The sequence below is a fragment of the Lissotriton vulgaris genome, chromosome 1_1, assembly GCF_964263255.1.
Source record: "Lissotriton vulgaris chromosome 1_1, aLisVul1.2, whole genome shotgun sequence".
Lineage (NCBI taxonomy): Eukaryota > Metazoa > Chordata > Amphibia > Caudata > Salamandridae > Lissotriton > Lissotriton vulgaris.
The window spans coordinates 1,532,435,421-1,532,460,172 of record NC_141685.1 but is presented as its reverse complement, the minus strand read 5'-3'; the positions used below and the strand labels follow the sequence as shown (position 1 = coordinate 1,532,460,172).

The 24,752-nt window shown below is 43.1% G+C and overlaps 1 protein-coding gene across 2 annotated transcripts in view; it reads left to right on the top strand.

The window, feature by feature from the left end:
* Nucleotides 1-24,752, top strand: part of LRRIQ1 (leucine rich repeats and IQ motif containing 1) — a 1,278,742-nt gene that overhangs the window by 290,385 nt on the left and 963,605 nt on the right. For both annotated transcript variants that reach the window (XR_015295276.1, XM_086917996.1), the window contains exon 9: nucleotides 19,257-19,407. Coding sequence is in view for 1 of the 2 variants with exons in the window: in XM_086917996.1 (XP_086774122.1) it covers nucleotides 19,257-19,407 (151 nt within the window). In the remaining variant the exon portion in view is untranslated. The remainder of the gene's footprint in view (nucleotides 1-19,256; nucleotides 19,408-24,752) is intronic.

Genomic DNA, 24,752 nt, shown 5'->3' with positions numbered 1-24,752 from the left:
AAACCACTTTTGTAGGTATTGTAGCTGTTTCAGGTTGTTTGTCTTAGTGGTTGAATGCACCCCAGGGTATATCATCGTTCAGCCCATGTACATCGGTTTGGAGCTTGAATACCCAACGTTGTTCGTGTTCATGAAGGGTTTTTTCCAAATTCTCTTCATTCTTAACGCATTCCAAAACCACCCATCTCAGATCGCTTGGTGTGTGATTTTTTTTCTATGAAGTGGTTGGTCATGCGTGTTGTGGATCTCTTCCACCGGATATTACTCCTGTGCTCCACAATTCGAGTACTGACTTTCCTTGAGGTCATACCCACATAGTGCAAATTGCAGGTGCAGGTGATCAGATAGACTACCCCACTTGTATTGCAATTTGAAAATTGCTTGAGTTGCCATGTGGTGTTGTTGTTAAACGTAACAGACTTAGTAACTGATGTCAGATGACAAACACTGCAATTGTTGCACGGGTAATGGCCGTTTGGTAGTGGATGAAGTCTGTTAGTGCTTTCAGGTGGCTTTGGTCGAGTATGGACCAGGTAGTTTTTTAGATTCATCCCTCTTCGATGACTGAACATCGGTGTTGGGATGTTGAGATCGCCACTGTTCAGTATGGTCCAATGTTTTTTAACAATCTTCGTAACCTGGTCAAAAACTTTATCAAAGGTTGTGATGCAGATGGGTCTTTCATTTGTCGAGGGGTTATGGACTTTTGGTTCTAAAAGGGCATCTCTGTTGTTGTTGCTTGCCTTTTTGTTGGCCTCCTTTATTACCTTCTTTGGGTAATCCCGCTGTTTCAGTTTTTTGCTTAGTTCTTCAGCTTGTACATGGTAATCCAGTTTACTAGAACAATTTTGTCTCAACCGTAGGAATTGTCCGAACAGGAGATTTTGTTTTAGGTGTCTTGGATAAAAGCTGTTGTAAGTTAAGAGGCAGTTTCTCGAAGTTGGTTTGTGGTGGGTAGTTGTTGATAACATTCCATCTTTTGCCCAGATGTTCAGGTCCAAGAATACCAAATGGGATCTGCTCATTGTGTTGGTGAATTTTAAAAATGGGTCTTGTTCATTGAGCCAAACACAGAAGTTCATGGCCTCTTCCTCATTGCCATTCCAGATTAAAAGAATATCATCAATATAGCACTTCCACAGCTTTATCTGATTAATGTATGGGTTATCCATGGTGAGGATTTTCTTCTTTTCTAGATGGTGGACATACAACCCGGCTACGCTCGGCGCCAATGTACTGCCCATACTGGTCCTGTGTTGTTGACGGTATAATGTCTCTTCGAAACGGAAGACATTTTCCGTCAGGGCCAGGCGGCAACATTCAAGAACTACATGTCTTGGTGTGTGATATGTCCATTCTTCCTCAAAGAGAACTTCCTCCAGGATTTCCAGTGTTTCTTTGTGTGGTAAACTGGTGTAAAGGCTCTCCACATCTAGACTTATTAGTATGCTAGATGTGGGATCAAAACTCTTGTCCTTCAGTAGGCAAAGTACATCCTTTGTATCTTTTAAGTAGGTGTCCGTTTTTTGAACTATCGGTCGGTGGAACGCGTCTGCGTACTTCGACAAAGGTTCCAAAATGGTTCCTATTCCCGAGACTATAGCTCTCCCTGGTGGTTTTTCCAGACGTTTGTGGATTTTCTGGATCTTGTAGAAATAAGGAATAGTGGGTCTAGAGTTAACTAAGAATTCTGACTCCTTCTTATCCATCCAATCATTGATCATGCTTTCTTCAATGAGTTGTGCGATACAGATCCGTAACCTTTCCGTGGGGTCTTATTTGATAATGGTGTCGTTTCTGGTGTCTGCAAGGAGACGTAGACACTCCCCTGGAAGAGAACTAGGATTACAGGTAAGCAGTGTATCCTTATTCATTATGCACGCATTATAGCTCCCACTGCACCCTCAAGTTAAGTAAGGGGGATAGTTTTCAAGTTAAAATACAATCTGTGTCAAAAGCATGAACCACTCAAAAAGGAAATAAAAATGTTACCGGGACAAAGCGCAGAGAACACATATAGGCTGCTGGGAAACAGAACTAAACACTGTAGTAAACCTATTTGCTTAGTGAGTACATAGTACATTGCACAAAAGCACATGATTAAGGAGGGATTACAAATAAAGAGGCCCTCCACAATAATTGCATTGGCTTTCGTTTCAGCTCTACATATTTAAGGAGGCCGAGCTAGGGCAGGGAGGCCGGGGTAGGTGTGTTGTAAATCCTTTTTGCTCCTTTTCGTATACCTTGCTGAATGTTGTAACCTTATACATTGTGTTGTAGTGCAGATTAGTGGTCCCAGGCAAGGAGACAAAGGATAATAGAGAAATAAATATAGACTCAGTCAGTTCTATATTGCCGAAGACGTGTCCAGCCGGACAGAGGTCTCCAAAGTATTTACTTGAATAAGAGTTTGAAACACAAAATAACACCTTCAACAATTCACGTTTGTGGGGCACAAGCCTGTACCCAACCACGACGATACATAAATACAGACAATACACAAAAGGGCTTGCAAGGCAAGAGCGGCAATCTCTGTAGAAATCCAGTTATACAGAGAGATTCTTATAGGTACCATTACATAGCGTTGTATAGTAGTTCTTTTCACAGGTATATGGTACTCAAAAGGTCGACGGCGTTTCGGACCCCCTACGAAATGATGGGGTCCATCATCAGGACAAAACAATAGTTGCCTTAGAGTATAAGCCTCTTTAGCCAAGGGAGCGCAAGATGAGAAGCTCACAGACGAGCTTGAGATGAATTCAGTTCAGCAGGGCCAGGGACTTCGACTGATTATGTCGAGGACATGGATTAGAAGGGGAATAATTGATTGCTGTTGTTCTCGGGCCCAAGGGCGGAGCACGCAAATTATCAAGGTGTCCGCGTGTACCGCAGTCCGGATATTACCGGTAGGCGCCGAGTCGCGCTGGGGTCATGGAGCCAGGGGTGGCCGGGTCAGTCGGCAGCAATGGATTTCCTGGCTATATTTTCCTGGGCATAGGCTATACTGCTGTGCAGCAAAGGCTCTCAATTCGAAGTACTGTATTTTGTGAAAGTTAAGACCAGCTGAGCTGGCATCGCCAGCTTTGAAAATAGCCACTGACAGTTCCTGAATACTGATTGCCACTTTGAAGAGAAGATGTGAAATTACAGAAAAACAAATTATGTGAAAGTCATGTTATGAAAAGTTGTCAGGGAAGTAGCAGGTTAAAAAGCAACTCTTTATTTCATCCCACATGAAAGGGGAACTAAAGTAGGTGCATCATCTCACTACCAATTGTTCCTCCAAAATTCTGAAAAGAGTTTGAAAACATGCTTTTGACGTTTATATTGATCATATAGCCAGCCCCTTACAGACCATTTAAAAGCAAAAAATACATTGGTGTGGTAAATATTACCCGGGACTGGGATCTCTTCATTTCCAAGAAAGCCCACAGTTTACAAATACACTGTTCGTGAAGCCGATTACAAGTTAAGCAGTAATGGACTCCGAACATGTTCACAAATTGAAAAAAAGCTACCCTGTCAGCAACTTACAGTCCACACAGGATTTGGAAACCACTGACCTTCCACTCAGACGCTCTCCTCCCTGCCAAACCAAAGTCTACTTCCTTGTCAGAAAATACACATAATACACAGAGAAAGGGAATTGACTGTATACAAAGCAGATTGTCTATCCATTGTTAGGTGCTCAGTTTGAAAAACGTATGTCATAGCTATTACAAAGAGTCAACCATTTATTCTATACCTTCTCTTATTATACAGATTGCTATTTTAAAGTGTGCAACTGCAATAACAGGCACATGCACCCATCTAGTGAGAACTCAATGCTTAGCCTATTATTGATCAAGTTTGGATATGAAGCACTTCCAATTTGACATTTCAGCGTTCGTGAAATGTATATCTGATAGAGACTTCTAGCTGCAGATTCCTTACTTAAAATTATCCCCCAGGTATCAGACTGGATTGGGGATATTTTTGTGAGCAGTGCCCCTGCGCACTGGCAGGTCGCATCTTTATGAAAGCGTTCCCTCAAACTCTTTGCTGGTCTTGATCCTGGTCGAGAGGAAGGTCCCAGGATTGGTGGCAACAACATTCCAAGCACTCGTCATCCCAATCTGAGTCATCCAGGCATTCAGCTAAGTCCTACAAACATAAGAAGAACAAGAAGCTAAGAGGTCTGCGACTTGGCTTTGTCCATCAAAGTCATCCAACAAGACAAGGGAGCGTCGGTATTTGAGGCCTGGCTCTGCAGTTGAGCCTGCACCAGGGCCGGCTCTGCACCTTTTTTTTTTCCTGGAGCCAGAGCGACCCCCGCCCACCTCCATGAGTTGTATGAGGTCATGCAACTCTTATTTGAACAGACCGTCCCTGCTGGCATGCCCCCGAACCCTGCTGGCTTAGGAGGGGCATCTACTGGTTTCCCACTTGCGGGCTTCCCCTGGCGTCATCCGGGCCACTTCGATCCATGGATGGATCTGGACTGACGTCTGTAAAGTCACCTTGACCTTCCCCTCTGCCAGCTCCATTGTCGACATCCCAGAGCCGCCAGAGCCCACGAGCGGTACAGCCCCTATACTTATCTGTGACTCTGACATGGGCATTGTTCGACGGCGACTCCTGCTACGACTTCCAGGCCGGACCCTGTGCCCTATTTCTATGGGCTAGGACTTGGGGATGATTGAGGGAGCCACTGGACCCTGATGAATACCAGCCCCTAGAAGTCATCGAGGACACCTGGTGTAAGGATCTGGCAGATGCCAGTGACCTGGACACATCTCCAGATTCTACGGCTCATATCAGTGATGCCTTCAGGGATTTCCTTTGAGATGTCATCATTGATGTCGCTGACCATGTCATGAGTGAGGTAATATGTGAGGGCATTAGCAGTGCATTGCGGGGCAGCGGATATAGTAGGCTCAGCTAACTATAGCTGCTGAATTTCATTGGTTTTGTACGAGTGAAACCTGAGGCTAACTATAACGTCCCTGTAACCTTTGTTTTTTTCAATGACTATATACAGTTGCCACTCTTTAGTTAATACCTATTTACTAGGGTGTTTTGGTTTGTTGGTACCATTTAACAAATCTTCACAAACATTCCAAGACAAAATGGCTAGTCACCTCAGCTCCTTCCTAGAAAGTGTTGGAGTGATCCGTCAAACGGGGGCGAGAAAGAAAGGGGGGGACCCAAAACACAATTTCCCCCATGCAATTTCCATTGAGATTTTCGAACAGCGCTACAGCCCAAACTGCTAAATGAAAGTTCACCAAATTTGGCAGAAACCTAAATCTTTACCCAGAAAGCATACTTTTTGTCATTTGGTGTAAATCCATTCAGTCATTTTAAAGAAATTTGAGTTCAAAATGTATTTATGTCTGGACGTTTGGGTGTGAAGGACATCAGATAATAAAACATTTTCATTAGCCGAGAAGGCCTCTTTCCCTATCTGCCACCTTGCAAGAGCTTGCTCTCTAGTTGGCTGGCAGCAAGATGAGGAGAAATGTTACGGCCCACGTTTCAGGCTAAGGGGGCTTGGTCTCTTTATCTTGAAAATTATAGAATATAATAGGAGTTCTCTGATACCTGGATCTTGTGTGAGCGGAAGGCAAATTAAAAAAAATGTCTTTGGGGTTGCTGTGATCCCACAAAACTCTCACCAAAACCAGCAGGACTCCACTGCTCCTACAAGAGTCCCACAGAAGGGCAGGGAGTTGCCATGGCTCCTGCGATAGTCCAGCAGGATCAGAAAAATGGAGTGGTGTGAGTGTCTGTGGTAGGTTGACATGCACAGGTGGTTGACCATGTGGCTCATCCATGCCACACACAGCCAAAGACCATGTGTAGCAGGGATACCCAGTCATAGGGGGTGTTGGGCGTAGGGCCTGGCTGCATCAGGGTGGCTGGCTGCCTGCAGGGTTTCGGGCACAGGTACTGTGGTCACCCCTTGCTGCAGATGGCTGGGATTAGCTGCATGGTGGGGTTCGGAACATCAGCTGAAGCTAGTAACATCCCCACAAGGTTTCGTATTATGCCGGGGAAACATTACACAGTACAAGGAAAAGATTCCTTTGGAGGAGAAAATCATCAATCTGGGAGAAATGTCCTCATCGGAAGACTTCTAATTCATCAGGCCAACAAATTTCTTTTTTTTCTTTGAGTTCATGGCTACCTACATTGCAATTGTTCTAAATGTTTCAGTGGTATCAAAAATGTATCAGCTGCAACGGGGAGAGCACACCCTACTTTTCAACAATAGCAAAACAGTCTCTTTTTTGGGTGGTACCACATTTGTGTATTATCTACTCCTAGGTGCAAGTTTCAGTGGGGTATTCCAGCCAAAATGATTGTGACGATGCTTCTCTTTCAGGATTGAGAGCTCTGTCAGGCAAGTCAGTCAGAAAACCAGTGTTCTCACTACATCAATTGTCTTACATTATGGCATTATTATCTCTGACTATGAGGACATTTCTTATTCAAACAGATGACTCAACGACCATGCATTATCTGAGCAAACAAGGCAGCAAAATATCAAGACCACCATTGATGGAGTTGCTGAAGATCTGATGGTGGACTACGGTCAGGTGCCTATAAATAAAGGCAGTTCACTTATGAGGAAGTCTAAAGCAACGCATGGATTTCCTGAGCCAGTTCTAAAAAGAAAATCACAAATGGGTGCTGGACTACGGCATTCTTGAATAAATTTCACAGAATAGATCTCTTCGCAACATCTAAAAAACAAAGAATGTAACAAACTTCACATTTATACTACCAGAACCTGGGTAATTGGGCAGGGTCCTTTTGATGAACTTTCTTCTTACTCCCATTCTGAAACTCTGGAATCACCAAGAGAGAAGGACCCTCATCGCTCCAAACTGGCCAAAGAAATACTAGTATCCAAACTTGTTACAATTATGTGTTAGCCCACACTAAATATTCCCATTCAAATCTGACCTCCTTTAATTTGGCAGCTGTGCTCTTGGGAGCAACATAGACATGTAATCTCCCTCATTCATGCATGGATAAAGGGAGGCTAAATCCAATCAACTAGGACTACTATTCCTTCAAATGGAAGAGGTTTTACTTCATCTGTGAAGAGAATATCTTTCTTCAGTATCTATCACATCTTACAAATTTGCAGTTCTCTCTTATGCGATTTCCACTGATAATCATAAGCACTCAATTGTTCTATGCTCGTGTGGAGATCCAAGATCACTTACTTTTAATATATATTCTTAGGTGTCGGTGTTTGCCTTTCTTCTGTGGCCAGGATTAGCACTTAGGGCCCGATGTAGGTAAATCTACATTTACCACTTCATAAATACCGAATCATACCGAATCGGTATTTATGAAGTGGTAAATTAGAGGGGGGGGAGATGTAGGTATTTCAGATTCGGTAAATACCGATTCGGTATCCCCCATTGCTTCCTATGGGCCTTGAAGCCCATAGGAATCAATGGGCATTACCGAATCGGTGATTACCGATTCGGTAATTACCGATTTGTGCAAGGGTGCAGGGGGTGTCACTTTGACACCCTCCAGCACCCCAAAAAAAGGCATGTGAGCCATGTGGCACACAGACATGCCCTAAGAGCATGTCTGTCTGTCACATGGCATAGGTGTGCATGCACACATGTGCATGCACACCTGGATTCGGTATTTTAACACCCAATTGGATTTGGTGTTAAAATACCGAATCTGAAGGGCCTGTGGGACTGAAAGTAGTCCCACCTACATCCCAAATTTAAAAAAATCGGTAAAATTACCGTTTCGGTATTTTTGCGATTTAGTAATTTTACCGAATCGGTAAAATACAGAATCGGACAAAAAAAGGTCCCCTACATCTCAGTAGGCCAAATACCGGTCGGAAACGGCCGAAATCGGCCGTTTCCGACCGGTATTTGGTACCTACATCGGGCCCTTAATGTATTAAAAAAATTTGTCCGCCACTGTTTTATGAATTTGCAATTAATTGTGTTATTAATATTTTTACTTTGTATGACACTTATTGCTCTTTGAAATTAGAATAGGTTATGTGTATGAATTGGCTATGTGTCTGAATTTAAATGTTTTTATCCTGAGTATACATTCTTAATAATAAAAAACACAATTTTGTACTTTTTAATTGATTGTTGTGCCTTCTATATGTCGTTTTCTCCCTGGTGATATTAATTTTGGTGCCTTTTTCCATATTAAAAAAATGTGAGGCCTATAAATGAGGCTATACTGGCCAATTGCTTTAATTTGCATTTAAAATGAAGGGATTATATAATTAAAAAGCCAGGAAAATTAGCAGAATATATGTAACTTGTCCTAATAAATCTCACGTACAAGCCTTTTTTTAAAAGCAATATGGAGAAGAAGGAATAGAAGAACACAGATCTAAAGGCTGCAGCTTGGCAGATATCAAAAATGACCCTTTGTATTTAAGGGCTCCCAGCCCACCAAAATTCCATCATGCCCAGCAGGTGGCAGTTACCAGCAGTTCGTTTCTCTGGTTCCTGGTGACAGGATCTTGGAGCACTGATTTCTACCTTTGATGGCTTGATTCCTTCCAAAAATGTCACTCATAACTATTTGTCAACCGCTTCACTCAAAGGATTTTAACATTTTTCTGTCATTGTCTGACACTAAAAAAAATATTATAGTCAAATAATATGCCATCTTTATATGACAGATGCTCTGCCTGTGGCAGAAAGAAGGCTAAATCTAATCTTTAATTTGTGTATTATCTGCCTTCCTGACAGTCACATTCCTGCTAGATATCAGCATTGCAAGAACTTTTCCAGACGTTCCTTGCGGGATAGAGGAAAGATTCGCCTTCATGGAGCTGAAAAGCGACTCAGACAGCAGGAGACGCAGTGTGAAGGAGGGATGTCATGTAACCCAGGAGTGGGTCTGTCCCCTACAAGGGCTCTTCCACCTTACTTTGAGGATTCCAGGAGTGGGAGATTCAACCAGAGCAGGAATCCTCAAAAACATTATTCCAGGTTGACATCAAGTTGAGGTAGGGTGCCAACTTGCTCACCATCGATAGCTGGGTCGACTTCGAAAAGTCTGTTGACGCCAGGTCATAGAAGGAAATTGATGGTGAGAAGCCTCTCAACCTCAAGAACTACCAGACTTTCAGAGAGGGCCAAGAGATTCAGTCCAAGTAGGTTGCCATCATCTTCTGACTCAGAATATTCTAGGAAGTACTCGCCACCTTCACTGGCCCTTCTTCCGGACTCTCCACAGCCTTCTACAATACCTCCTCCACCTCCACCAGCTCCTTCAGTACTTATACCACATACTTCGCCACCACCTCTTCCTCAGACAGAGGCACCTTTGATAGTTCCTTCTCTGGTAAGGCCTCCAGCTTCCCCTCAGAGATGAACGTCTCCTCAGTCCATATCTCGCCATAGATTGCAAACAAGAACAACTTTCAGATATCGTCATAGTTCTCGGCACTCCTCATTGAGATGCTTCTCTATGTGCAGACATAGATATTTCCTAGTTCCAGACCTAGGTCATGATTCAGACCGAGGTAATTTTTATCCACCTCTTCATCTAATACAGCAAGATACTCACCCACACTGACTGATTCTCCCCAGCCAAGGGTCTTGCCAGTGGATGACATCAACACATTTCAGGAGGTGCTTGTACGAGGAGCATGAAAACGGAACATTTCATTGCCTGCTTCATCAACGCTACATCCATGATATTTGAGACTCTTCACCAACGTGCAGCATCAAGTAACCTTCAACCTCTAGTTCCAGGTTTATCAGAACAACCCATAGAACTGTTCTTTCTGCCAGCTGTAGCCAAAGCAGCTCGATCTAGGCTTCAGAAAAAATATAAGCCCCTGGAGCAGGACCTGTTATTCCTGCGGTAGGATCCTCCTCCTGATTCAGTTGCTATCTTGGCTGCAAAGAAATTTCATTCTACTATGCATTCATCCATGCTTCCACCAGACAAAGAAAGCAGAAAACTAGATTCAGTGTGATGCAAGGCATGTGCACAGCTGCCACAACCATGAAAGCTGCAAGTGCATCTGCCCTACTAGGCAGGTATGGCAGATCCTTATGGGACACCCTGCAGCAGTTTGTAGAAGACCTCCCTAGAGACCGCAGAGAGGACTTCATACAAATCAAGAAGGCTTTATGGTCTCTAACCAAGTGATCAGCGCTGCTTCCGATTAATCTTTGCTGGCATCCCATGGTTACTGTCAAGGATTGGCTCTGAGTCAGCATTCTTGGCTTCGTCTCTTGGCTTTAAGCAGGAATCTCAGCGGAGCATACCCAATCTTTCTTTCTCTGGTAAAACTCTGTTTGGGATTCATACATATGATGAAATGGCTCACATGAAGACTGAAAGGGAGACGTTGAAGATGGATGATCTGGAAAAACGTAAAGAGCAACAAGAAACACCTTTACAAAACTTAAGAAAGGTGCTTCTATCCACAGAGGGTTCAAACTCCTTAGTTCTTGCAAGGACACCACCATCACCAGCAGCAAAGACCTTTCCAGTAGAACCAAAGGCTTCAACCAGAGGGAAGAAGTGGCTATCAAAATGCCCAAGCAGGAAAGCCTCCTACAGGCTTGAAACAATGAGCCTCTGCTTCCCCTTCTTCTGTTACCCACCCCGGTAGGGGGAACTAGCTCACAATATCTAACAGTGGAAATCCATCACAAACGATTCCTGGGTTCTAAATATTGTACAGAATGGTTATCATTCACCAGTCCACCACCAAATATTCCACCAAAATCATCCAATCAAAAGCTGCAAATACTCAGATCAGAAGTGAACATTCTTCTACAGAGGCATGTGGTGGAGCTCGCACCTCCCAACCAACTGAGAAAGGGGATTTATTCCTGTTATTTCTTGGTGAAAATAGAAAAGTCCCAAAAACAAATTCAGACCCATTCTAGATCGAAAAGTTTCAAAGAAATGGATATATAGAGAAAAATTCAGAATACTAGCATTACATCAAATTTATCCTCAAATCCATCACAGAGACTTACTCTGTTCCGTAGATCTACAGGATGTGTACATTCACATTCCAATAGCCAGAAAACACAGCAAATTTCTGAGATTTGTAGTAGGCTAACACAATCACTACCAGTACAAAGTTCTTCCTTTTGGCCTCAAATCGCCCCCAGTATGTTTTCGTTGTGCATGGCAGTGGTAGCTGCATATTTCAGGAAACTCATAATATCTGTCTATTCATACCTAGACGACTAGCTTATCAATGCGTCAATGCAACAAGAACAACATCATTATTGAATATCTATATCTATTCTCAGTCGGCTAGGTCTTCATGTCTATCACCAGAAATAAACCTCATCACCAGTTCAGTCTCTTCATTATCCAGGAGCAACTACCAACACCATAAAAGCCGACTTGTAACCTTTGGAGGGGAGACTTTTATCCATACGTCTCGAATGTCAATCGCTCATAAAATTCTCTTATCTAATGGTGAGTAAAATCTCGATGGCCGCTTGCATATTTCTGAGACCAAATGCCCAACTCAATCAATCAATTAAAGGGTTTATAGAGCGCAGCTACTCACCTGGAAGGGTCGTAAGGCGCTGAATAGAGGGGGGGGGGGGGGGAAGCAGGGTGGGGTCTCGCAGCTACCTTAAGTTCCCGGAGCCCCGTCAAAAAGCCAGGTCTTGAGGTCCTTCAAGCACTTGGGGAGTGAGGGCATCCGTCAGAGGTGACGAGGGAGGGAGTTCCATGCCTTGGCAGTGAGGAGGGAAAAGGAGAATCCTCTTGCCCTGGTCTTCCTGATGTGCGGTACTGTCGCAAGGGTGAGCTGGGCAGAGCAGAGGGGTCGTTTGGATGCATGGAACATGAGGTGGTGGTTCATGTAGGTGGGTCCGGTGTTGTGAAGGGCCTTGTGAGTGTGGGTGAGAAGCTTGAAGGTAAATCTCTTCTCGTTGGAGAGCCAGTGTAATGTCTGTAGGTGTTGGCTGATCTGGCAATGGCTCAGTAGATTGAGGACTGGTCTGGCGGTGTGTTCTGGACGTTCTGGGGTTTGCGGGTGAGGTTTTTGATCCTGGCATAGAGGGCGTTGCCGTAATCCAGTCTTCTGCTGATGAGGGCGTGGATGACGGGTTTTCTGTGTTTGGGGGAATCCAGTTGAAGGTCTTTCAGAGTAGGCGGAGGGTGCGTTAACAGGAAGTGGTGACGTCGGTGATCTGGCGGTCCACTTTGAGTTCGGAGTCCATGATGATTCCGAGGTTGTATGTGTGGTCCATTGGGGACGGGGGGTTCCCGAGGGTGGAGAGACACCAGTTGTCATTTCAGTCATTGCTTGTGGGCCCACAATGAGCACCTCGGTTTTGTCCGTGTTGAGTTGTAGGCAGTTGTTCGTCATCCATCAGGGAACTGCTTCCATTCCGGTTTGAAAGTTGTCTTTGGTGGTGTTGGGTTCGTTGGATAGGGAGAGGATGAGTTGGGTGTCATCTGCGTATGATATAATGAGTCCATGTGATCTGATGTTGGTTGCAAGCGGGCCATGTAGATGTTGAACAGGGTCGGGCTGATAGAGGATCCTTGTCAGACTATGCAGGTGGTTGGTGTGGGTTCTGAGAGAAAAGGCGAAAGTCTGACCCATTGCATTCTGCTGAAGAGAAAGTAGCGGATCCAGTCGAGGGTCTTGTTCCGGATCCCCATGTCGTGGAGTCTGCTGGCTTGGGTTCGATGAGAGATTGGGTCAAAGGCCACTGACAGGTCCAGGAGGATGAGGGCCACAGTCTCTCCTCTGTCGATGAGGCAGCGGATGTCGCCTGTCGCTGTGAAAAGGGCAGTTTCAGTGCTGTGGTTCTTCCCGAAGCCTGGTTGGAAGCACTAGAGGTAGTTCTTCCTAATACTGTTGGACTGGTAGACATGTATGAGTCCCCTGATTCAACATAAACTATTAGGGCTCTTTGCTTAATTTGAATAAACCGCTGATTCATTTGTTTAGCTGCTCGTGGAAGCCTTTTGTGATTCACTTGGATAGCGACATCCACATAAGTCCCTTGATATGTTACATAGTATGTTGGATATGGCGACATCTCAATTATGCACCAAAGTTTTACACCTCTTGTGAGTGGAATTGTTTCATTGTCTTGCTGCGGGCCCAATCTTGTACAGAATTTTCTTGGACGCTCCAATATTCACTGTTTTGTCCTGATGATGACCATCTATATCTATTATGGTAGAAATGCTGTTGACGCCTACATGTGGCCCTAATTGAAGAGGACACATTTTTTGCTGTGTTGTTTTTGTTTTGTAAAGAACCCCTTATTTGTATATTTTTTTCCTCAGCCACTTCGTTTGATTACACATTGTATTATTTGTTTTTTCATCATTGTTTGTGTAACCCTATGAGCGCCATTATTGTCTTCTCTTTGTCCTGATAGCTTATTTTTGTTAATACATTTTCTACGATGTTTATCAAACTTTATCTGATTTGGTTGAGTGGTACAGTGTATCCCAAAAATAATTAAGATAATACTCACAGTTATCGGTGTTGCCAGTATTGCAGTTAGAGTCTTACCAATTTCTTGCCAGTATTGTGTGAGCGAAGGGCACCCACCAAACATATGTATATCATCCACTTTTTCCTCTCCGCATTTGCTGCACGATTTTACTGTAGATCCTTTAAATTTTGATAATTTTTTAGGAGTCCAGTACGCTCTATGTATAGAGAAAAGGTGGTTCCTTTTTAATGGAGCGGCCTTTACACATAACCAACATTTTTCTACTGATTTTTTCCAGATTTGACAAAGGTCTGAATCTTCATTGTGTAAGTCTTTCTTCCATATTTTTTCAGCAATTGTAAGATCTTCTTTTTCCGATTCAATTAGTACCCAATACCATTTTGATACTTCTTTTTTTAATGCCGTTTCATTCATCATCTCTGATTCTAGGTTTTCCGGATCTGAGGCTCCCTTCGGAATAGTACTTACCCAGCTGCTCAGTTGATAATATTTAAACTTCGAGATTTTCCGATCTGTAATTATTTGCAAGTGATCCCATGATAATAAGGAGTTTCCAGACAGAAGTTGTCCCCATTTTTCAATGCCAGCTTGTCTAAGTGGATTTGATAAAGAGTCCTTTAAGCAGTCTGGGGTGCCTGGGGAGTCCCATATTGGAGCCATACTACTGTAATATGGAATCTTTGTGACAGATCTTACTTGATTCCAAATCTTAACGGCACTTAAACTTACTGTTTGTTATGATCCTTTTAGCGCGTAGAGAGATATGTATTAATTGGACAAAACCAGTGCCACCAACACATGAAAGCTGGTTAAATACTGTAATAAGAACTAGTAGTTTAGATAGAAAAGGGAAACAAACCAAAAAGATGAAATATTGGGAGATCCTGGAAAATTACATCGCATCTAGACAATAATTTATAATCTTTCCTTGTCAGAGGTTCCTTTGTCTCTTTTTCTTTTTCTTTTCTTTTTTCTTTTTTTGATTCCAATGATTAAGCGGACAATAATTCCTGGCATGACTTGAAGTCTGTCAAACATCCGAAGAGTCAAGGAGGAAAACTGACTAGATCAAGAAAGAGACATACCCCTTGTACCCCCGATAGATGATCAGGGGCAGTCTTTGTGAAACATCTTGTTCGGATACTGTTGGTCTCCCAAACGCCTTTCCTTTTGCATAACCCGCAATATGAGGATTAAAAAAAGAATTAAAAAAAAAAAAAATACATTTTCTACATAATGAAATAATTTATACATGGGTATCGTTTGTCTAAATAGTATTTGGGCATTTCTTTATTTTACTGTTTATTAGAAACCATGGGCTAGATGTAGGTGGCTAAATACCGATCTGTAACACCGAAATTCGGTAAATTTCAGCGTTACTGACCGGTATTTAGCCTTGTGCGATGTAGGTATTACCGATCGGCATCGGTAATAAGGAATCGGTAAAAATAAGGGAAGCCAGTTACCGATTCCTTATTTACCGATTGGTAGACAAAAATACTGAATCTGTAAATAAGGAATCTGTAAAAATTTGGTAATGCAATGTACGAAAAATCGGTAATACCGAATTTACTAAAAATCGGTATTTTGGAATCGGTATTTAACACTGGCTCATAGCAGGTGGGTAATCAGGTGCACTGCATAAAAACAGCCCCAAAATTCAACCGTGTGAACACAATGGCGGCCCTCTACGTGATAGCAAGGCGGCTACCTTTGAGAGCAGCAGGACTGAGGATCTGGAGACGGGAGGTGCGCGTGTACAGACTGCGTGTAACACTGTTCCAACTGACTGAGGGTGAAATCCATGAGCGGTACAGGCTACATCCACACACCATCCTGGACCTCATATGGGACCTGCACCCACTCCTGTAGCAGCAGACATGTACAGGTATTCTGTTGCCTGCACCTCCTGGCATCTGGCAGTTACCAAGGGGTAATAGTTGCCTGTCGAGTTTTTTCAGGAAATTCCTGGATGCCATGTTGCTGGACTGTTCCCATGAGGCACTGGGTCAAGGCAGATTTGCATATAGCCATTGTCTGACCTAGGGTGGTGTGAAGTGCAAAAAAACGATGGATTTACGCCCAGATCTTTGTACTGGGGTGAATGTAAGACATTGTTCTGCATTCTGTCCATCAACTGTGTTTTTTGAAATTTTCACCCCGAGTGTGCTGGGTATGCTCAGACGTGAGCCCCAGGCTCTCCACATCTCTGGAGTCAAGCTATCCAGGCTGAAGAAGGCTGATAGCCAGAAACCGGTCCTTGGATGCTTGATTCCGGTCTAGGAAAGGCATGGCTTGGTAGTTCGAGCTGGACTGTTCCCATGAGGCACAGGGTCAAGGCTGATTTGCATATAGCCATTGTCTGACCTAGGGTGGTGTGGAGTGCAAAAAAACGATGGATTTATGCCCAGATCTTTGTACTGGGGTGAATGTAAGACATTGTTCTGCATTCTGTCCATCAACTGTGTTTTTTTCAATGTTGCAAAAGATGGCACACTACATCAAATTCCCCAGAACACAGGCAGAACTGCTGAAGATCAAGTTGGACTTTTATCGGAAGGCCCTCTTCCCACACGTCATTGGTTGCATTGACGGGACACATATACCTTTCTGCCCCCCCTGCTGCGACTGAGTACATCTACTGCAATCGCAAGTCCACACATTCCAGCATTGTACAGGTCATATGTGATGCGGCTAACATTATCACCGACATATTTGCAAAATTTCCAGGGAGCACCCACGATTCATACATATTCAGGAACAGTGGGGTCTATACCCATCTCCTTGCAGGTGAATTTTGAGAAGGCTACCTGCAAGGTAAGTACTTGTAACACCCCCTTAAGTATACAACTGTTGCTGCGATTGTACACAGTGAATTACTGACTTACTTCTCACACACAGGTGACAGTGCCTATGCAGTGCACTCTTTCATCCTGACTCCGTACCTGCACCCATCCATCCCAAGTGAAAGGAGATACAATGTTGCACATAGATCGACATGCAGTGTGGTTGAGCGAACATTTGGACTCCTCAAAAGCCGGTTCCGCTGCCTGCACAAAGGTGGAGGTGCACGGCAGTACCAGCCCCTGGTGTGTTGCAAAATCATAGCTGTATGTGCCATGCTGCATAACATTGCCACTAAGAAGGGTACACCTGTGGAAATGTGCGATTCTGACTAGGAGGATGAGGATGAGGAAGGTACACAGCCACAGCACAGCGCAGCAGGTGGTGCAGCTGCAGCAGATGGGAGACAGAGACGGTCAGAGATCACACAAAATTATTTCTGAGTAAGTAATGAGACAAAGCCAGGTAATGCATTCATGTTAGGGTATTTAATATAACTTACAACAGGCAACTGTCCAGCACACCATGACACCAGCTATGTGTCCAAAAAGGGTTACGTCATCCACAACAGATTGTGATTGGAGGGCTGTGCCTATCTCCCGTGCCCCCGCACACCAGCGCTGCGTTCTACATGCACACTGTCCTCAGCAGCATTGTGTCCTGCAGCAGACCCATGCCTCACACTGAGCCTCCTGCTCTCTGGCAAGGGGGGGGGATCAGTGCTACGACTGCTTGCCTCCTCACTCTCCTCCACATCCCCTGTAAAAGTGGCAGAAATATGGTTTGTCTGCATGACCAATAGGGGAATGGTGACTGTGACCAGGCCCTGGGTAACCTCACGGCTGCACTTTGCCATCTCAAGTTACATGGCCATAGATCTCCTACTCAGCATTTGGGTCCGATTGCACAGCCTGTTCACGGACTTCGTGAAGCCTGCAAGCACCTGCCTGTCTCTCCGCCTTGTAGTTCGCTCCCCATCCATTCTGCCACTTAACTGCCTCACTGCCTCCAATACCTCCTTCAGTCCCTCCGCCACAGTATTGTTGAGGCAGTAGATGGTCTCCTTCATATCGTCCACCTTCCTGTTGTTAGCCACCATCTCTCTCTGAATGGCCCTCATTGTCTTCCCCTGAAGGCGCTGTACTTTCAGCATTTGGCCCTCCAGTCCTGAGAAGACACTTGATCCTTCAACATCAGGACTCTGTGACCTCTGCAGCCATCTACGGGTACCTGTGATGCTTTCCAGCACAGGGGAGTGTGCCCCAGATGGCTGTGTGTCTTCGCCCTGTGTTGTCTGTTGGGCTTCCTGTCTGTCCTCCTCTATGGCATCTATCTCCTGGAGTGGAGCCACTGTGTTTTGCTTTGACCGTGGTAGTGGTGGTGGTGGTGGAGTTGTTGGTACAATATCTGGAGGTGACAGGACTTCTTTCTCACTTCTTTTTTCCTCCCTGGGGGCATCAGCAGTCTCCCCCTCTGCATCCTGTGGTGCTTTTCTGCCTGTGGATACAGAATGTACTATTGCTCACTTTTCTTGCAGCAACTGTGTGCAAATACATTTCACAACTGACATTCTAGCTGTCTGTCCTCTGCTATCTCATCTATTGATGTGTGTGACTTGCCTATGCTTATTGGGGAGTGGCTGATTTGCTACCCATTGATTAGTTTCCCATGATGCATTGTTGATCTTACATGAAACATGGCCTGGAGTGGGATTGTTGTAGGGGGATTGGGCTTAGGGAGGGGAGACAGCATGCTGTAAATGCGACTTGCGTTGTCTGTTGGATGGTGTAAAAGAACTATCCACACCCCCGATGCCACTGACGCTCTCTGGCATGATGGTGGATTCTACCAGTTGGTCTAGGGTAGTAGTAGCAGGCACTGTGGAGCTTCCCTCACCTGTTTTACCCGCTTGTTTTTGATGCTCAGCCATCCTCTCCTTGGCACGTGCCCTCAGGTCGTACCATCGTTTTTTCAAGTCCTCAGTTGTTCGATGTGTGAACCCAATTGCATTTATCTTTTCCTGGATTGCCATCCAAATGCTCCTTTTCTGGGACTCAGGGACGTTTAGTGATCTCTTCCCAAAAAGCTGGTCATTGTCTTTCACAACTTCCTAAATGAGGACCTCCAACTCCCTTTCACTAATCTTGTGCTTTCTTTTCCTCCAAGCAGCATCCTTCCCTTTCTCAGGTGTGGCCATGGTGCAGTTCCTCTGTGTGAACTGGGTGTTGGCTGTGCAGCTCCTCTGCTGTTGCTGCTGCTCCCTGTCTCTCCAACAGCTACAGATTGAGTGCACCTGCATGGATGTGGCCACTTCCTGGTTGGGAGTCATGTGCTTGCTCAGGATTGGCTGATTTGACGAATACAGATTTTTTAAATTACCGATTCGGTATTTACCGAATCGGTATTACAGAATCGGTAATACCGATTCAGTAATGGGGTTTCGGTAATATTTTTACAGATTTCTATGAGATCGGTAATTATTACCGAATTATACCGAATCGGTAATTTTTACAGAAAATGTACCTACATCGTAAATACCGATTCCTTAATACCGATTCGTTTAAAATTGGTAATAAGGAATCTGTATTTGGGAATTACCTACATATAGCTCTAAGTTTGTTTCCTTTCTTTTCCTATTTTGCTTAATTTAAAAATCTTCTAGGTACGTTATTTTGTATTTTTCATTATTCTAAGTGTTATACCTTTGTTAGGGTTCTTGTATACAGATATTTGTAGCCATGACCTAAAAAGTAAATGCAAGTATACCTCTCAAAAACTGGGTATTTGCACCCCATCACTGATATGGAATGTTCTGACACCCCTGTATTTATTGAGTTTTTGGGGATAATATTTTATACATTATTAGTGTCTATTTTAACAGTCAAAATGTGGAGTGATTTTGGAAGTGAAGGCACAACATGTGATATTTTTTCTTTCTTAAAGGAAAACAGCATACAGATCCTAAACTGTGATGCTTTGGAAAGTCTTTGCACTATTCTTCTTAGTAACAATCGATTGACATCAATTCACGGACTTGACGGGTGTCCTAATCTTAAGAATCTTGAATTATCATATAACAAAATAACACGAATCGGTAAGTGATTATTCCCATGAACTAATTGGAAAAATGCATAGTTGATCACATTAATAAAATACTCGCATCTGATGGACCACTATGAACTTGATGTTTAGATTTTTTAATTTGTTGACAAAAGACATTTTTACTGTACTTGGTTGAGCAGGTGTCCAAAGCTGAAGTGGTCCATGTGAATGGAAGATTAAAAATTAAGTAATAACATTGACAATTTGCATCTTCACAGTCATGCGTAGGGTTTGTTGTCATGATGTTGTATAATAATGGCAATTCTTGAAGGCCTCATAATGGCTAATGGAAAAGGGCACTTTCTACTGAAACCATAAGAAATTTAGTGATTAGTGGGTACATTATTTTCACTTTTTAGGTTCCCTCCTGAAACCGGGCTCTACCCTATTATTCTGTTTCTGAAATGACCTTGGTTATACATACAGATGTGGGGGTGAAATGGCGATTTGTATGAGAAAATCTACTCTCTTAGACACTCAGGGATAATCTGAGTTATGAACATGTGCAAGAAACATATCTACATCCGCTCCGTGTGTGAGGTGTTAAAACATGAACAGCAAATGTGGATTTACCAACACATTTGAGGCAGTCAAATTTACCATTACAACATAATGGTAATTTGAGCATTGAAAATCAAGTTCGTTGGACAGTAAATAATGGAGAATGAGTACAAAGGGGTGAATTTGCTGCCACAATGTTGCTGCACCATGTGAATCCTGTTTATAATCTTTAAAATGCTCTGAGTACGCTCCTATTCAAAGATAACAGGGATGTTTTTAGGGCAAAGGGACTTATTGCTAGTAGTCTTCTTGGATGCACTAATGATTGCATTCTACAGACATCCAACACTGAGGAATTTATCAGATGATATAATTGTCACACTTTGTTTTTGGGCGGATAACATGCCGATTTTTAGGATTACCTCACCAAATTCCTCATGCCTCAGTAAATACCCAACCTTTTCCCCTTGTTATGTTCTGGCAGGTTTGATCTGCTGAGATTTATTTTAAGGGTTTCATCTTTACCGTGCCTTGTAATTGCCAGGTGAAATAAACATCCCATAACCTCTAACTTCAGGGATCACAATTTAATGGGCCGCGTGTAATTAGGCCCTAGGATACAGATTGTTGCTAAGTGATAAACACATACCATATTTGTAGGCCTGGCAATTGAAAAACAAAAATACTACTAAAATGTGTATTTAACATTTTTTCAATAGTGATGCATGCAAGATATGTCATGGTGGGACATTTGTGTATGTTTACTAAAAGATTTGTCAGTCTTGCAGCCTGAAAGTAGTCCAACTTTGTTGTTAAGTGTTCTACGTAACAGCATAGTTAAAGTAAATGCTTAAACATATTGGCTTAATAAATATCTCTGAATCCATTTGGATTTGTTCTTTGATCTATAATAGGAGGGTAACATTGCAATAAAATATCAAATGTATTTCTACTGTGATATTCCAAGGCGCAAGATAGTAAACAAAATGAATTATAAAATGCAAATTAAGTGATAATATCAAATGTTATGTTATGTCTATTTCTAGAGTACATAACCATCTATGTGGGTATCCAGGCACTTTTTACTGCTGGCCTCCTGATAAGGCAGCTATTAAAATCACTGTGCATTTTCTATGAGAACCCAAAAGCTGACAGTGCAGGATGAAAAACGATTTACTTGTTTTTCTCCTTTCTTTCTTGCTTGACTGTCCTTCTGTTTCTATTTTCAATGCTTTTATGTCTTTCTCTCCTTTCTTGATTTCTCCTTTCTTGATTTCTTGTATCACCTCTTTTAGCTTTTCCCTTTTTTTCTCCTTCTTCTTTCTCCCTTTCTTCTTATCTTTTTTACACTGCTTTCTTTCCCTACTTCTTTCTTTCCTTTCTTCCTTTGCATTATTTTTCTTTTTCATGTTCTCTTTTTTCTTGTAATTGTTTTACTCTTTCATACCTTTTCTCTACTTTTAAATTTTTCTAATTTCTGCTGCTACTTTTTCCTTTTCTATTTCTCCTTCTTTGTTTATTTTTTCTTTCTTCTCGTGTTTCATTCTCTTTATTTCTTTTTTCTCCATTTATGCCACCCTGCTTGATTGCTCTACTCTTCTTAATTTTTTTGTCTTCTCTTTCTTTCTCTGCTCTTTCCTCCTTTCTCAGTCTTGTATTCACTGTCTTCCTATTTCATCCTGTTATTCTTTCTCTTCCTATTGTTGTACTTACCTATTGTACTTTTTCCATTCTTTTTCCTTTCTTCTCCGAGTACTGTCCTTAATCCAAGTCTCTCCATCTTTCTGTTTCTTTCCTGTTTTCATTGTTTGTCTCCTCTTTCTTCCCATCTCTTTTTTCCTTTCCATCCTTTTCTCATTCTTTTTTCCTCTTGGTTCTTTCTTTTCTCTTCTGGGCTCTGCTTTGTCCTTCTTTCTTTCTTCCTCTCCTTTCATTATATGTTTTTTCTTTTACTCGCCTTTCATTTTCTTTAGTTTTCTTTCTTCCTTCATCTCCGTTGTTTCTTTTCTCCTTTCTCTGTTCATTTTTTCCTCATTCTTTCTCTCTTTTCTTTTGTTTTTGTACTTTCTGTCTTTCTCTGCTTCTTTCTTTTTATTTTGTTTTCTTTCTCCTTTGCCTTATTTCTCTCATGCTAACAATCTTTCCTTTCTTTGTCTCTTAATCTCTTCCTCTCCATTTTTAGGTTTTGCCTGCACAGTGGGAAATCTATTGTTACTATAAATCTTAAAAAGGGCTTGCATCCTTCCCTTGTTTGCCTTTGGTTGTTGTGCTTGCCACTTACTTTTCCTTTGTTTCTATGGGTTTTAGAATGCCATTTCACGTTGCTCTTCGTGTGTTCTACTTATCAGAAGCCCATGACCCAGATACTGTTTTCATCTGCTTTGTAGAACTTTTGTTTAAGCTTTTGCCTGCACAGCTGCTTGGTTTTGTTTTTCAACTCCTGACATTTCCTTTAGGAGGCTGATGCGGTATCTTTTATTTGTTTCTCTTCTTTCTGTTTCACTCCGTTCCGTAATTTAACTTTCTTCCACAAGGCTTGGAACTCCTCATTCTCCAAGCCACACTTTCAGCCCAGAGCCCCACACCCAGGTTTTGCATTCCAAGTTAACAATATTTCTACTTTTGATAGACCTGACACCCAGTGTGTGCCATGGCTTTATGTCGCCTTGTCCCTCGCAACTAATAGTGTTCCAATATGGTGACGCTTGATGTATGCTTACAGTCCCATTGCCTCCATCATCTGTTTAGCTGCACCCTCCTGTTCTGAAGCATTCTTCCTGGCAAACCAGGCATTGTACTGTACATATTGCTCTTTTTATTTCCATGATGGAGGAGTTTATTCTGGGGAAAAAATATATTTTTGCCAGGAATGCCATCTGCTGAGATAGTCATACCAGCGTTCAGGTTGGGATTCGTTCAGCTGCCAACGTTCTGCGTGTTTGTAATCTAGGGCCACAGCAGGCTTTGTAAAGTGTGCCGTAGGTTATGTCTTGATACCACACATTTAGATGATTCTGAGCCTAAGCCGCACACAGTGCTGCTAAATTGCCAGTATAGTGAAACTCGAGCCGGGGTTTATGCCTTTCAGTGAGACAATATTTTACCACCTTTATTTTTTAGAAATTTTAAAACAAGCTCTGGTTAAGGCTAGTGACAGGGCTTTTCTGCTAAATTTTGGAATGCTAACAATTTATCCAGTTTTGGGGTATCTTTCATAGATTCACATGCCCGAATCCTTCTCTGTTGTCGTAGTGGGAGTCCCACGGTACAAATAACATAGCAGTAAAGAGTAAAACAACATAGGCGCCTTAGATGCAAACATGCATTGTGTAGCCTATTAGTCTCTTTTTGTAAAAAAGACCAAACTGAAAAGTATGACCAACCAGCACCCTGTAGATTCTTCCCAAGAGAGGCTGAGTTCCTCAGATTTTCACCGCACTTCGTTGTGTAAGGGAGTCTCGCTGAGCCTGGCACAGTTCTACAGTGAATTCAGATAAGTGTATATCCTATACTTTATCAAGATAATGTCGGATTCTAAAGGAATATTCAGCCCTTGCCAGTCCTTTGGGAAGAAGAATGTTCACATTGATGATGCCCACAAAGACTGTGTTTATTGCCTATATCCAAAGCATGAAGCAAGGCACTGTAAGATAGGCCAGACTTTCCCTACCCTACTAAAACCTTGATGGATAGAGAGGGACTGCTTTTATTATGGCTAAAGAAGAAGAATGACACCTCTTTAGATGCGGAAAGTGATACTTCCTCTCTGTCTCATAAGAGACAGATGTCGCCTGAGGGACAGCCTGAAGAGAAAAGGAAACAACCTAAAATCTCTCAAATGGCAAAAGAATCCCTTAAACAGGAGAACAAATAGAAAGTCTCCTCCGGGATTTCATCCTCTCAGTCTGCAGGTACTTCTAAAACCTCCTCAATAAGTTCAATAGCCTTACCTGCTACTTCCACAACTACGAATTTGTCATCTTCCAGAACATCGACGGCGATAACCTCTTCAACGCCAAGTCTCAAAGGTTCTATTTCATCGACATTGCCTTTATCGTCGTCGACACCTCCGTTGTCAAAAGCTTCCAAACCGAGAGCCTCGATGTCGACTGCACAGTCGTCGAGCAAACATTCGTAGTTGAGAAAGGCACCGCCGATGACAGCATCATCATCTGCATCGCCATCGATGACACTCGTCGACGGCACCGGCGTCGCCCACAACACCATCGTCGAAGGCACAGATGACGACACCATCGTCGAGGACGACTACACCATCGTCGACGATGGCATCGTTGATGGCAGCAATACCACTGTCGACTGCGGATCTGTTGACAATGAGAATTTCACCAGCAGTGATGTATGCCAGTTTTTCAACGCAGGTATTGCAGAGGGCGCGCATGGAGTTTAAAACCCCAAAGACTTCACCTTTGCCCTTCCAGCAATCTGTTGGATGTAGAAGATACGGACGACGACGAGGATCACTTTGGAGCGACTTATAGCCCCTCGCAGCTTAATGTTAAATGTCAAGAGGACGATGACTATGCTGAGGAGGAACACTATTACAAACCGTATGAAGCCCCTCCTCGCCTTCGACAATATAGATGCTTTGAGCAGCCTGTGCAGCAACCTGCTCAGTTCCCACCAGCATTACTGTTGGACCTCCAAAGTATGCTGCGGGGCTACAGAAAGAGGTTTTCTACTCAAGAACAGGGAATTATAGTACCTCCACCACAACCAGCAACTCCAGCACCACTGCCGCCTCCTGTAATACCAAGTCCTATTAACCCTCTACCAATGGAAGAGGACCCTGCTACCTCTGACGAAGAGTAGGAAGAG